Here is a 15842-nt window from a genome sequence, read left to right as displayed (position 1 = left end):
ATCGTGCAGGTGTGGGGTACAGCAGTACAGATGTGTGCATGCCACGGTCCATTTGTGGAGGTCAGAGGACAACATTCAGGACTCCCTTCCAGCCCCTCTTCGTGTGGGTCCCGGGACTCAAACAGATTGTCCTACTTTGTGGCAAGTGCTTTGACCTGCTATGCCATCTCGCTGTGCCCTATTTATTTACTTTAAAAAGCTTTTCTATTTTTATTTACATTATTATTTCATATGTATGAGTGGTTTGCCTTCATGTATATGTACCGTGTTCGTACCTAGTGGCTAGAGGCCAGAAGAAGGCTCCAGATCTCTTGCTACTGCAGTAAACAGATGGCTGCAAGGCCGGGACTCCTGCAAGAGCAACAAGTGCTCTTAACCATCCAGCCATCTCTCCAGCCCTACCCATTTCTTTACTTTCTGAGACAGGGTTTTGCTCTATTTTACAGGCTAGTCTGGAATTTGTAATCTTCCTCCTTCAGGTCTCCGAGTGCTGGATTACAGGAGTGCCACCATGCACTGGTTACATTACTGGGGCAGGAAGGGAGGAAGAGTGCTTCTACAAATAAGGATGAAGCATTTGTTTACTACTTGTTTGGTTTTAGCCAGAATCAGCAATAAGATTCTTCTGCTAAGTATATTAAAGAAAGGCTTCATGTTCAATTTTACTCCTAGTTTTCTACTACAAAACTAGGGTCAAATGTAAATTAAAATAGTTTTATTCGGAGCTCTCTGATAACTAGGAAATTGAAACAGGGTCTCTTCTAGCATACTCAGATTGAAGACAGATTGGGTCCCGACAGAATCAAGTTGTCTACCTACCTATAATAAACTAGTTAACTTTTTTTGTCTGTTTGTTTTAGACAGGATTTCTTTGTGTAGCCTTGGCTATTCTGGAATTTGCTTTGTAGACCAGGCTGGCCTTGAACTCAGAGAGATCTGCCTGCTCTCCTGAGTACTGGGAGGATTAAAAGTCATGTGAAAGTGCTGTTCTACAAGCAGGTAATTTTTATAGAGTAGAACCAAGAGGTAGATTGAGCTTCCTAGAGATGACAGACCTTTTATGTTCATCTGGAAGCAGTCAGCAAAGGAGAACTCATACGTCTTCCTCCATACAAGTTAGAGCAATGTTGCAGACAGTGGTGAGACAGTTCAGGGGGTAAAAGAGCTTACTGTCCAAGCCTGCTAACCTGAGACTCGTTCTTAGAATCATGGAAAGGTAGGAGAGAACTGACTCCTCAGAGTTGTCCTCTGATCTACACATATGCACCATGGTACACATGCACCCACACACATCATACACACACAAATATTTAAAAAGAAGAAAGAGAACAAAATGGTTGAGACAATCATTTCTTGATGTTGAAAAGTGTAATCCTTACTTTATACCAAATACAAGACCCAACTGATATAAATCCTCAAATTCTTACATCTCTACCATAAGTAGAAAAACAAAAGACATCATGAAGGAAGCTCCATTTCCAGAATTTTTGTCAAATAATAAAAGCACCATCTCCCTGCTATTGTGTAAGAAGAAACAAAACACAGAAGACTTATTACCCTACACAGTTCAACTCTAAAGTTTCCTGTGCTCTAAGTATGTATAGCTCAGTGGTAACGGGGATTCCTTGCCTGCTTCAATTCTTAGCACAAGAGGGAGAGGAGAAAGTTACTTTCATAGAAAACACAAATTACCAGTTTCTCCATTTTCTGGAGTTTCTCGTCCAGTTTTACTAGAACTTCGGCTGGTAGATTCTGGACTGGTGGCTCGAACAAACATCTTCCATTTTCCTCTTTTAGACATGATCCTAGGCATTCCATCCTGAGATGCTGGCTGGCTGATGTCAGAACGTGGACTAGACCCTGACACACTGCCATCCCCTTCTTCCAAGGCTCGTAACTCTGCCTACAAAGAAAGTTGGCAAGCCATTAGCACTCATTCTGCAGTAAGGACTGTGAGTAACAAGGAAGTCAGAACTTCTGAGAACAGCAGCCCTTTATCTAATTTCCTTCACAACTCAACATTATGTTCTGTGCCCAATACTCTTCTGCAGCTAATAAATGTTCATAATTACAGTAACTAATTTTGCTGGGAGAGGCAGTTTCTAGAGACTTACAAGCACACATACCTGACATACACACATAATAGAAAAACAATCATTACCTGTCCCTTCAGACTCAAACCCTCAGTACTCAGGGAAAGCTACTGTCATGGACCAGTGTTGAGACCCTGCTTTATACTGAACTTTTTAAAATATCAACAGATGAATACCCTGAAAGCAGGGGAAAATGACAGAAAAGCTTTTAAAAAGAAATAAAAATTTGGGCGTGGTAGAACACACTTGTAATCCCAGTACTCAGGTGACTGAGGCAGGAAGATCACTAGAGAAGGTTCAGTAGTTATAAACACTTGTTGCTATCGTAAAGACTGTGGGTTTAGGCTCTTGCTCTCACCCTCTTCCCCTCTGTCCCCTCTCTCCACATGCTCATGGCCGGCGTCTACTCCTCTACCTCTCTCTCTGCCCTACTACTCTCTTAACTCCCTTCCCGTGCCCTGAATAGATTCCAGCACCCACACAGTTCACAATCATCTGTAACTGCAGCTCCTGGGATCTGATGCCCTTTTTATCTTTGTAGGCACTAGGCATGCATAGAAGTACATAAAACGGGCTAGAGAGATGGCTCAGCGGTTAAGAGCACCCGACTATTCTTCCAGAGGTCCCGAGTTCAATTCCCAGCAACCACATGGTGGCTCACAACCATCTGTAAAGAGATCCGATGATCCGATGCCCTCTCCTGGTGTATCTGAAGACAGCTACAGTGTACTTATATATAATAAATGGAAAAAAAAAAAAGAAGTACATAAAACACTTATGCTCATAAAAAATAAGTAAGAATAGTCTGGGTGTGGTGGTATACGCCTTAACACCAGTATTTAAGAGGCAGGAGCAGGGGGTTGGGGATTTAGCTCAGTGGTAGAGCCTTGCCTAGCAAGTGCAAGGCCCTGGGTTCGGTCCCCAGCTCCAAAAAAAAGAACCAAAAAAAAAAAAAAAAAAAAGAGGCAGGAGCAGGGAGACCTCTGAGTTCGAGATCAGCCTGGACTACAAAGCAAGATCCAAAGCAGCCAGGGCTGTTAATACAGAGAAACCCTGTCTCAAAAAGCCATCCATCCAGCCATCCAGCCATCCATCCATCCATCCATCCATCCATCCATCCATCCATCCATCCATCCATCCATCCATCCATCCTCAAAAAGAAATAGCACAGATGAAGAGATGAGCAAAGGCAAAGTCCCAGTAAGTGTAACAGTACCAAGGGAGACTATGTTCTTCCAATCTACGATGGTTAGTCACCGCTGGGCACTTGATTAGTTGGGAATAACCTAGAAGACTCATCTGTTGCTGTGTTAGTAAGGGGCTTCTCAGGAGAAGTTTAACTAAGGGAAGACTCACTTTGAATACAGGGAGCACCCTTCCACTAGCTGGAGGGCAAAGCAGTCAGCTGCACAACAGCATTCCTCCTCCTTACTTCCTGACTGACTGAGCACAATCCTCAAGGTGGCAGCCCCAAGTACAACCCTGCTCACAGCCACACCTAAAGCCCATCCTTCTTTCTTAACATCTTTATGTCAGTCATTCTGTCCTGGTAAAGGTAACTACAAAACCTTACTTTTTTCCTCTCCAAAGCCAGCTCCAGCTCAAGGGTGTCTTGTTCCTCCTCTTCCTCCTCCTCACTTTCTCCAGACTGAACAACACTGCAGAGATCCTCCTGAGAAGGGTCTTCTGTGCTGTCCATCGCAACTTCTGGTGGCTTTATACTCGGCCCTGTTTCCTCAGCAGCTGTGCTTGTTTCCTTAGCCTCTGACACTGGATCTGCTTCTTTACAAATTACTTTTCTTCTCCATCTTTCTTCCTCTTCTTTTACCCCTTCGGGGAGTAAGGGAGCAAGCAATGCGGCGGCCACTCCTTTCCTCTCCTCCTCACTGTTGGAAAGAGCTTGGATTCCTTCATTCACTTCCTATGAAGAATAAAAGGACTGAGTCACAACTCTCAGAAAAAACAAAAACAAAAAAACAAACCAAAAGGGGCTGGGGATTTAGCTCAGTGGTAGAGCGCTTACCTAGGAAGCGCAAGGCCCTGGGTTCGGTCCCCAGCTCCGAAAAAAAGAACCAAAAAAAAAAAAAAAAAAAAAAAAAACCCTCTTGGATTATTCATTTATCTGTCTTAACTAACTTCTTAATTACTGGACGCTCACAAACATCTGTACCCTTTACATGTCTATGAAGGAAACATTACTTTAGGAAGGCAGTGGTTGAACTACAACCCACTATCTTCTGGATTTCAAAAGGGAAGCTAGGAGGAAACAGAGGCAGATGTGAGATAAGCATTTGTCAACACATGATTAGATAAATCATCTTCCTCATCTATGAGAGCTATTTACAAGATTTACTTTATATGAGTACACTGTATTGTCTCCAGACACAGCAGAAGAGGGCATTGTACCATTACAGATGGTTGTGAGCCACCATGTGGTTGCTGGGAATTGAACTCAGGACCTGTGGAAGTGCAGTCAGTGTTCTTAACCACTGAGCCATCTCTCCAGCCCCCTAAGTTCATGTTTCAAAGGGAACTTAGAGGAAAATAAAATGTGAGATGAGCATGAGGGTGCAAGCTTAAATGCCACCCAATCTGTGAGACAGAAGAGTGAAGACTACAGAACTCACCCTTAATTATGCAATTTGAGGACAGCCTGGGCTACATGATACAATCTCAAAAACAAAACAAAATATGCTTAATTAATATATTTAAATTGACAGGTGGTAATGGTGGCACACACCTTTGATCCCAGTATGTGGGAGGCAGATGCAGGTGACCTCTTTTGAGTTTGAGGCCAGTCTGGTCTAAGCTAGAAAGTGGTTCCATGACAACCAGGGCTACTCAGAGAAACATCTCAAAAAACAAGCAGAAAACCCAAGTATAAACACATATCCATATACTTTTGATATGAGTCTGACACATATATATGCATATATGTGCATATATATGTTTGAAATTTCATCTATTGGAACACTTAAACTTCCTAGAAATACAAAGGTTACAAAAAGGGGGCAGAGTGTTTGTGTCATGTAACCCAAGCAGCAAAGGATGCCTTTGAAGTTTGTACTTTGGGGATTAGAGGTACCACTTAGTAACGTAATACTTGCTTAACATGTCTAAGTACTGGTATAGGATGAGATGGGGTGCTATAGTTCACTCTGAAAATCAAGATTAAATTGTAATTTAATACGTAATTCATAACTGTCTCTAAAAAATGATATTTGCTTTTCTTAATGGAGCGATTAAAGAGATGCTTAGCTTTCACTAGTATGGGCTGAATAACTCTAATTAAAAATAAAAAATTATGCCAAAATAGCTTTTTGAGTGCTAAGGTATAGTAAGTGTAGAGCTGCAGTAAAAACATAGGTCTGGTGAGTAATAGTTACTCCTTTAATCCCAGCATTGTGAAGCAGAGGCAGGGGGCCCTAGCCTGGTCTACATAGCAAGAGCCTGTCTCACTAAGTAAGTAAAGTTTAAATACAAATCTATCACATGAAGGCCTGTGAGAGGTATCAGTGGAAAAAAGCACTTGCCAAAAAGTCTGACAAGCTGGGAGTGTGAGACCCTGCCTCAAAAATCCAAATCTGAGCCTGAGCAGAGCTGATATTGCATAAGAACGAATATGCTATCAGACATCACAAGTTGTCCTCTGTCTGACTTCTACTTTGGCAACCATGCCAAGCCCCAAACAAATAAATGTAAAAAGCAAAGAAACAAAAACCACATGAAATAACCGTTAGGCCACGTGCAAGTGAGCTATAGATCAATTGTGTGTTCAGACACTGGGCCTACCCACAAGGTATGCATATACATGCAATTACTCCAGACTCTGAAACCCCAACTCTGAAACATTTTGGTTCAGGGCCACTTAATGTGAAGCAGTTCATAGTCTTTCTTAAACTCTGTGTGTGTGTGTGTGTGTGTGTGTGTGTGTGTGTGTGTGTGTGTGTATTCAGCCATTTCCAGTCTCCTGTTCCCACTGCAGGTATTTTTTATGAAGGAGTAAACCTCTGCTTAAAACGGGTTACTACTTTCTAGTTGTTTTAAGGACATATGTTTTTAATACCCTTAGCTGCCTGCTGTTTTCTCTTCGGTTTTACATTTAGGGACCAGGCTGCCCCCAAACACATAGGATTTTAAAGGACACCTGACGTAACACATTGATCTGAAATGCAGTGGGAACATAACTTCAGAGCCAGCTTCTCAAAAACCTCAAACAGCTCCCATGTGCCTGTTGATGGCACTGCACTCTAAAACTCTGAAATGGTTGGTAACTTGAATAAATGCTAAGGCGCAGAAACGGATTAGGTAAAACTAAAACACCCGTGCTGTGAAGTACTATCGGATCTATCCTCTCAGGTCAGAAAATAAGCAAATGCAGTAAGTTGTACTACTAACCTTTTTAACTTCTCGTTTGGCAATGACTGGTCCACTTTTATTACTGGAAGCTGGAATCATTTTCTCCTTTGCATATATGTCTGTATTTACCACAAAAGCAGCCTCAGTACCTGTTACAGAACTGGGGTGGGGTGTTAAGATAAACAAAGGGTAAATACTCACAATACTTATTTTCCCTTCATTTTTTTTTCCTACATAATTTCTTCCTCGAGTCTAGAATTACCTGGTCTGGTAATGTTGTAAGCCCTGCACCTGTGTGGCAAGGTACTGGGGCAACTCCCAGGTCACTTCATTTGTCTGTGTGTTCCAATAATAATAGCAACCTGTGTTCTCATCCCAGACTTCTTGCCAATCTCCCATCTCAATTTCAACTGTAAGAAAACAAGACATCTTTTAGGTACAAACTCTCATATAGTCAGCCCTAACTTCTATCCCAAGACAGATATAAAACCGTGACAACCTAACATCTGTGTCCCAGTGTTTAGCAACACCCCCAGCCTTTACCACCGAAGAAAAAAATCCTTTGCACTGCAACGACCAAAAAATACCTTCGGTATCTCCTGTGAACAACCATTCCACACCAAAACCAAAACAACCACCACCACCAACTCAACTTCAATAAAGAGCTTGTGCAGAGCTAAAAAGTACCTGCACTCTGATACTCAAAAAAAAGTATTTTGAACCCCTTCGAAACTTATAAAACAAAACAAATCAGACACTGGTTAAAAGATCATCATTCTATCTACTAGCTTTCAGATACTACGTTTAAAAGCCAGATCTCTGAGTCTTAGAGCTAAAGCATCTGGCTTCACGCTCTTAGCACACCAGTGAGGATTACTTAGAAGTCTTCTTCCAACAGGGCCCATACTTATTTACCTCCTGCCAATGAACACTGAGTGTCATAATGCCACCCTGCTGTCTGGGCAGCGTCTGTTCCGTTGGATGCAGCGGAAGAAAGGGCAGGTGTTGCTGCTTCTTTGGGTTCTGGTCGAGGTGGAGTTGGAGGTGGAGCAGAAGCTACCACAGGAGCCACAGGCTGAGGTGCTGTGATGGCATCTATCTCCTATGGAATGAAAACAATAATAAATGACTGGGTGTGGTGTTTACACCTGAAATCCTAGTCCTTGGGAGACAGAACAGAAGAGAGCTGTAAGTTCTCTTACAGCTTGGTAATGCTGTAATCCCTGCACCTGTGTGGCAAGGTATTAATACATCCAGGACAGCCAGAGCTACAAAACTATTATCTCAAAACAAACACACAAACAAACAGAACCATCACTAACCGCTAGGAAGTTAGCCAGTGTGCTATCAATGTCAGTGGACTGGTTTCCATTGGACTCTTTGGATTGGGCTGTTTTTTCAGAAATATCATTCTCATCATCATCACTGTCAGCATAAGCACCAAGTAAGCACAGACCTCCTAGAAACAAAAGGAAACATTTTTAACACCAAGGTACTGGTGGAAGTATTTAAGCAAATACACTACTGGGGCTAGAGAGAAGGATCAGCAGTTAAAAAAAAGACCACAGTTTTCCTTTTTATTTATTAGGTATAGTATGCATATGTGTATGTGCTTATATGTACGGACACACGTGTCTATTCAGATCTACATATATACATGCATCATGGAGGCCCTGAAGCAGGTGTGTGGTGGGTGTCTCTTGCTAATCCTGCAGTTAGCTATCTTTGCTGGGCTGGTAATCCAGCTTGCTCCGGGATTACTGGCAGGTTACCACACCTACCCAAATTTACTCAAGGGGATACCAACTCATGCCTCTGCTATCTGCTCAGTGACATGTCTACCCAAAACACACGCTTCTCATGTTTTTAAACTGTTTTATTATATGCACAGATATTTTAGCTACACGTAAGTCTGTGCATTATATGCATACCTGGTGCCTCAGAGCCAGAAGAGGGCATTAGAGTCCCTGGAAAACTGAAGTCTCAGACAGTTGTGAGCCACTATGTGAGTACTGCGAATTAAACCCAAATCCTCTCAAATAGCTGCCAATATTTTTAACCACTCAGCCATCCCTCCAGCCCCAACAGTGGTTCTGTAATCAAAGAGTTAACATCCTGTTTATTTACCAATCAGAACTTAATTCCAAAGTTAGAATAATCAAAACCAAGATTAGGACATAGGATTAATTAATAGATATATACTTAGAGTATATAAGATCCTAGATTCAATCATAACGTAAACACATACACACAAATGCACGCACGCTTGCACGTACACAGCAATGCTGGGCATGGTGGCACAAGTATCTATCCTCAGTAGTAAGGCAACTAAGCAAGATGAACAAAAGCCTGGCACGATGGTCCATGTCATAAATCCCAGGAATTCTGAGCTCAAGGACAGCCTGATCTATATAAATTCTTGAACTGCCAAGGGTGTATATGAGACCCTGTTTCAAAAACAAAATAACACATAAAAAGGGGGAAGGAGGAGTGTAAATAATATAAATACATTGTATTCAGTGTGAAATTCTCAAGAAAGTAAAATTAAAAAATACCCAAACACAAAGAATGCCATTAAATATCCTTCAAGGAGTCTTTTTTTTTTTTTAAAGATTTATTTATTTATTATATATAAGTACACTGTAGCTGTCTTCAGATACACCAGAAGAGGGCATCAGAACTCTTTACAGATGGTTGTGAGCCACCATGTGGTTGCTGGGAATTGAACTCGTGACCTCTGGAAGAGCAGTCGGGTGCTCTTAACCGCTGAGCCATCTCTCCAGCCACCTTCAAGGAGTCTTTAATCCTAGCACTTGATTCAAAGTCAGCAAGTTTCAGGCAAGCCAGAACTACACAATGTCACCCTGTTTGTGGCAGTTTGAATATGCTTGGTCCATGGGAAGTTGCATTAATAGGAGGTGTGACCTTGTTAGAGGAGGAGAGTCACTATAGAGGCAGGGTTGGAGGTCTCATATATATGCTCAAATCTGGCTAGTGTGATCCAAAACCTCCTCCTAGTTGCCTGTGAAAGACAGGTCTCCTCCTGGCTCCTATAGATCAAAAGGTAGAACTCTCAGCTCCTCCTCCAGCACCATGTGTGCCTGTGTGCTGCCATAATGACACTGAACCTCTCTGAAGCTATAAGCCAGCCCTAATGAAATGTTTTCCTTTGTAAGAGCTGCCTGGGCCATGGTGTCCTCCATAGCAATAAACCCCTAAGATACAGTTTCTATCCCTACCAAACCCTTCATAGTAATAAAATTACATATGCTTGTACCTTCCCCAAAATATACCATGGATCACTGAACCTCATACTCTCAAAATAACAGAATTTGGTAATTAAATATCTATTCAAAGCTAGGTATTGCACATGTCTGCAATTCTAGCACTTAGGCTAAAACAGTATCCTACTGTGTGGTCAAGAAAGGACTGTTAGTGACTTCTAGGCTAGTCTGAACTATACAAATGGTAGGCAGCCCAGTCTCAAAAAGTAGAACATCCTACACACCCAAGCCAGTCAGAGTACAGCAGCTGAGTAATAACAAAGTAAGTAGTGATTGTTCCGTGAAGGGAAAGTTCCACGAACTAAAGTGCATCCAGACAAACATAACTGGACTGGACATCGTGGCCTTTAATGCTAGCACCTGGGAGGCAAAGACAGGCAGAGCTCTGCTTGAGGTCACCTAGGGTTACCAAAGTGAAGTCTCTCTCAAAACAAATTTTAGACTAAGAAGAAAGTTACTATAATTATAAAATATTTAATATTAAAATACTGTAATCTGTGCTTGAAAGATAGCTATTCTTCCAAAGGACCAGAGTTTGGTTCTCAGAACCCACATTGAGGAGCTCAGCCATCTTCATCTCCAGCTTCAAGGTATCTTAACATCTTTTGGTCTCCTTAGGCTCCCACACTCAGCACACACTCAGACAGACACACATCTATAAATAAAAATCATTGGGGCTGGAGAGATGGCTCAGTGGTTAAGAGCACTGACTGCTCTTCCAGAGGTCCTGAGTTCATCTCCCAGAAACCACATGGTGGCTCACAACCATCTGTAATGGGATCCGATGCCCTCCTCTGGCATGAAGGCAAATGTCAAAAGAAAATAAGTTTTAAAAAAACTTTAACCTTCAAAATAAAATTGCTTTTCCAATGTGAAAATTCTCTCTCCCCCTCTACATATAATTTAAAATATATATGTAAAATTTAAGCCCCAAGCAACTCAGGACTATAGTAGATCCATATACATGAGTACGTTTCAGTTCAATAACTGTCCTGAGTGATGACTTGAACTCAGGCTTGCCAAGATAATCACTGCTGCAAATATTTCAGCAGAGTGGACTGGCAAACTGTACAGGGTCGGGGATATATAAGAGGACTGTCAGCTTCATAAATATTTGACTGGTACCAACCAGGCAGTGTGTTAAATGAGCTGGGTGTAGTGAAGCACACCTGTAATCACAATACTTGGGCAGTAAAGGCAGCAGTTATCAATAGCTAAAGGCCAACCTCAGCTATATAGAAGGTTCTAGGCCAGCATGGACCATGAGTCACTGGAGGGGGGGGGGGAATCAAATGAGTAAATACGGTAAGGGTCAAACGAAAAGTAAGGCATAGTTGATGCTCCCAAAGAACACAAAAGGACCAAAAAGCCATCAGAGAGACGACTCAATTTGTAAAATGCCTAAGGACTTGCATTCGGATCCCTTAAACCCCTGTTTTGGCGGAGTATGAGGCACACTCATGTGTAACCACAGAGCTGGGGGTGAAGCGGTCAGGACAGACAGACTGGGGGAGAAGAACTCTCTTTACAGCCCATCTAGCTGAACAGTTTAGGTTCATGTTCACTTGAGACTCTCAAAAAATAGGTATTAAGTGTGCAGCCTTAGAAGCATGCAAGCTTGTGTGTATAGATGTAAATAAACCAAAAGTAAATAAACTTTCATGTTACTTAAAGTTTGTACTCAGCAAGTCTTTAAGAAAAATTTTTGTTAATCCATTTTTTTAAGCTGAGACTGGAACCTAGAGCCTTGCATGTTACCACTGACATGCAACCCCAATCCTAGAAAAACTTGAGTTACTTTTTATGAGAAATAACAAATCAGCAACATTTAACCACCCAACAATCCAAGTACACACTTTTAACTTAATAAAAGATATTTTTAAAGAAAAGTTAAAACAACAAAAATCTCTACCTGTTGCCTTAACGGTTGTGGGTCTGGTGGGCATGACTGGTTTGGGAGGATTCTGGACAACGTTTGGGACTTCCACCACCACTTCCTGTTCATCTGTATTTGAAATGAACAAAAGAAAACTGCAGTCGGTCAGTGGGCCAGGGAAAAAACAAGACAAAACCCAAAACTTGACCCTTTTCTGGCCTGGATCCCACCAACTTAAAAAACCAGTGTGTATCACTGATACAAACTAAGGGGATGAAAACCAAGTTGACCTAGAATCTTCCATTCATTTAGTGATATCGACAGTAAGAATGTGAACACTATGAAAATGGCACCTGCAATGGCACTTAACAATTAACATGCACAAATACATCTGCATGTTTCCACACATAATGCACTTCCTATTAACTTGATTTCTTAATACTTGGTATAGTATATCTTTTCCGGCACTTAATCCCTGTAATTGCTACTCTACACCCAAACACAGTTCCAGAAAAGTCCACAGGTTTTGTCACTTGCCCATAAGTCTGGGGTTACCGATGCTTTGTCTGGCATAAGAAAAAACAAGGGTTTGTTCACTTCTAAAGAGTGGTGTCTCCATTTCAACAAAAACGAAACCAAGTGTGACACGTAGAGAAGGTTAGGTTCAACCGCCTTAAGGCTCGCACGTGGAAATTGCCCTCCATCTTCTGCGTTATTAAGATCGAAGGGGTCATCTAGGGGACATCTGGGGTCCCAAGCCTCGGTGGATTGCACAGGTTCCCGGGAGAAACCCCTGCACCGCAATGGCGCCTCAGATGAGCCCGGGCCCGGCCTTCCGGCTCCCAGAGTCCGCGGCCGCCGTCCCGCGGGCCCCAAATCGCAAGCAGCCGAGGTGCACCTCACCCGCCTGGGTTATTTTTCTTCACCGGGTTGGAAGAGACACCTGGGAGCCTAGGCCGCAAGCCCCGTGCTCGAGTTTCGGACGTCCCAAATAAAGGCAGGGCCCCTCTCGCGCGCCCTTACCTTCTGAAGGCGAGTCCTCTGGGGCAGCGGTGGCAGGCACCGCGGGCGACGTCGCGGCCGCTGCCGTCGCAGCTGCCGGCACTGACTGGCTAGTCGCCGCAGCCGTCGAATCGGTCTCGGGATCCGGATCGGGGTCGGGATCCCGGCCCGGGGTGCTGCTCCGAGGACCCGGTGGAGAGAGCTGGAGGATAGGCCTGCGGCCGGGTACCGCCCGGGACTTTTTCCCCATCACGAGCCCAAGCGCGAGCAGCGAACGACGGCAGATTAGAGGGGCGGGCGCACGGCGCCCCGGTGCGTAATCAATATTCATGAACCGCGGCACCGCCTCCCGAGGAGACCCGCTTTTAACCGGCGCGGTGCACTTGCGCATGCGGCCTGAGCCCGGGTGCCTTTACGACGTTTCTGCTCCATCCACAGTGGGTGGGCTTTATTCAGGGATAAGGCGATTGGCTGTTTTGACTTGAGAAGGCATCAATAGCCAATAGCAAAAGGAAGAGACAGGACGTCCAGCCAATGACGCGGAAGGGCCCTCAGTTTGTGCGACTTCCTTAGATTGGATATCGGCCGTGCGCTGTTAGCAAAGTCTTTTCTTTAGGGCTTTGTCCGCCATCTTTCGGCTGTTTTCAGCGGCTTATTGCATTTGCTATTGAGAAAGATAAAGATACATTTGACCCTTCTGCAAGTTCTCTTGGTTATTGTAGCTTCTTTTGGGTATAGTATTAAACGACGATGCTGGGTGTTTATACATCAGTAGACTCTTAAAACGAAAATATGACCTGATTAGTAGGGAAAATGACTGGACCTTGTAAAAGGCCAAATTGTTCTTATGGAATACAGAAGCTTTACCTCATCCTATTTTACTTCCGCAAACACTACTTTCTGCCCTTTCCTCCACTTCTAGCTAAAGGAAAGACCTTGAGGCAGGCGTTGTTGAGCTCTTTAAATTTTGAGTCTTATTTGCTTGTTGAAGAAACCTCCCCATTCCTAGAGGCAGGTGACATTAATGTTCTCCCCTGAGATAGTTGCCAAGCAAGGTAATGCTGATTTTGTCCAGGACCCACTGCTTCCATCTCTAATTGCTTCTAGACTAATGACAGCGGGTCAGAAGGTGAAAGATAAATGTCTAAAAGGTGGTGCACTCCTGGAGAGCTACTGAAGTGTTCTAAAATACTAGGAGAACTAGTTGTCATGGTTCATGGCTATAATTTCAGTGGAGATGGAGGCAGGAGAATTACTACAAGTATACATAATACCAGAGCTTACAAAGTAAGATCTTGTCAATAAATAATAATAGTAATAGTAATAATAATAATAAAAATAATAATACAAGCAAAAATCTGGAGAAGATGTATGGGGATGGGTTATTAAAGAGAGAATAATAGGCCAGGCAAGTGGATCTGTGAGTTCTTCTAGAGTTAGGACTACCTAGTGAGACCCTGTCTCAAAACAAAAACAACAAAATCTGGGGTTAGAGAGAGAGCTCAGTGGTTGAGAGCAATGGCTGACCTTCCTGAGGACCTTCAATTCCCAGTACTCCCATGGAGACTCACAACTGTAACACTCAACAACTGTAATTTGTGTTCCAGGGGATCTATTGCCCTGTTCTGACCTCTGGCACCAACCATGCTTGTGGGGTGTGTGTGTGTGTGTGTGTGTGTGTGTGTGTGTGTGTATGCATTTGAAAGATGTACACACAAAATAAAAATAAACCTACACACACTATGAGAGTTGAGAAGCCATATTGCCATCAATATTTTAAGAAATACAATAGATTTTCAAAAGCTCCAGCCTCACTGAAGAGCTCCTTTGTGAGTCAGACAGTACAGGGGAGACAGGGACTAAATGGAAATACATAGGCATGGATACAGATGTGGTAACAGCACAGAATACAATCAGTAAACTGAGTCTGTGGAATAGGAAGCCTACTAAATTTTTGTATAAGTAGATGTTTTCAGGTCAATAAAAGTAACAAGTCATGAGACCACAGAGAATTGTGACCTCCTCTCTATCAATATGTAGACCTTTGTCCTTTCTGAAGATATTTCCCATTCATTTCTCTCATCTTTTTTTTTTAAGATTTATTTATCTTCAGATACATCGGATGGTTGTAAATTACCATGTGGTTGCTGGGATTTGAACACAGGACCTCTGGAAGAGTAGTCAGTGCTCTTAACTACTGAGCCATCTCTCCAGCCTCATTCTGCTCATTTAAATCTATCCTTTAGTCTAGTTGCACTAAATACTGCATCACATGTCAAAATTCATTCCTCCAAGGTCCAGTCAGATAAGATCTTCCTGAGTATTGAGCATTTTTGCTCCTCACTGTCAAGCCTCTCTTGGTACTTGACAATAATGTGATACCCAGCTCTCTCTCTAAATTAAGTTTAAGAAATAACTGGTGGGGTTGGGGATTTAGCTCAGCGGTAGAGCGCTTGCCTAGCAAGCGCAAGGCCCTGGGTTCGGTCCCCAGCTCCGAAAAAAAGAAAAAAAAAAAAAAGAAATAACTGGTGGAATTTTTTATAGCCACAGAGGCTAACTGCACACTAACCAAGCACACTAAAAAAATCTAACATTTTTTATTTGCTGTTGACTATGTATTAATAACTAATAGCTTTAAATGCAGATTCGTATCTGATTCTCATAACCTTACAGGGTAAACAGCCCAATTTTGGGTTCAATTGCTAATGATTACTGAGTGCAAAATCCACAAGAACAGTGAGTTGATTTATTTGCATTCATTTGTTTCCTGTGTCTGTTAAGCATACTTTCTGGAACATGAAAAACATTCAGCAAATAATCTTAAAATACAAAAACGTGAATAGATGAATGAATGAGCATATACAAACTTGAAATAAATTAGAAGATTGTTTTCTTACCTAGGGGATGAAGACTCTGAATTATTAAAGTATTCTGAGATTTGTCGTAAGCTTTGGAGGAAAAACAGAAGAAAAGGATAATTAACTGTTTTGAAATTGTTAGCAACTTTCTGATGTATTTCTTGGGAAGAGTGGCAGTAAAATATGGCAAATGTGTAGTGTAATTTTATATATATATAAAAATATACTACATCCAGAGACAGAGGCAGGTGGATCCCTGGAGTTCAAGGCCAGCCTGTAATACACAGTAAAAGCCTATTATTTTCTTTTAGACATGCATGCCACAGCATGTGTGTGGAGGTCAGAGAACAACTTGCAGAAATTGGTTCTT

General features: G+C 42.4%; 1 protein-coding gene across 7 annotated transcripts in view; it reads right to left on the bottom strand.

Annotated features, from left to right (window-relative positions):
- The window catches only part of Fnbp4 (formin binding protein 4), a 30148-nt gene extending 17128 nt beyond the window's left edge, over nucleotides 1–13020 (bottom strand). For 6 of the 7 annotated variants that reach the window (XR_015682887.1, XR_015682886.1, XR_015682885.1 and 3 more), the window contains exons 1-8: nucleotides 12636–13012; nucleotides 11649–11741; nucleotides 7775–7911; nucleotides 7368–7554; nucleotides 6715–6862; nucleotides 6492–6612; nucleotides 3667–4014; nucleotides 1693–1903 (exon numbers count right to left, since the gene is read on the bottom strand). Coding sequence is in view for 3 of the 7 variants with exons in the window: in XM_087651820.1 (XP_087507946.1) it covers nucleotides 1693–1903; nucleotides 3667–4014; nucleotides 6492–6612; nucleotides 6715–6862; nucleotides 7368–7554; nucleotides 7775–7911; nucleotides 11649–11741; nucleotides 12636–13005 (1615 nt within the window). In the remaining 4 variants the exon portion in view is untranslated. 7 annotated transcript variants of the gene reach the window in all.
- Between the last annotated feature and the right edge of the window lie 2822 nt (nucleotides 13021–15842).

This window comes from Rattus norvegicus, chromosome 3 (assembly GCF_021556685.1).
Source record: "Rattus norvegicus strain SHRSP/BbbUtx chromosome 3, alternate assembly SHRSP_T2T, whole genome shotgun sequence".
NCBI classification, from domain to species: domain Eukaryota; kingdom Metazoa; phylum Chordata; class Mammalia; order Rodentia; family Muridae; genus Rattus; species Rattus norvegicus.
This window is presented reverse-complemented; position numbering and strand designations above follow the sequence as displayed.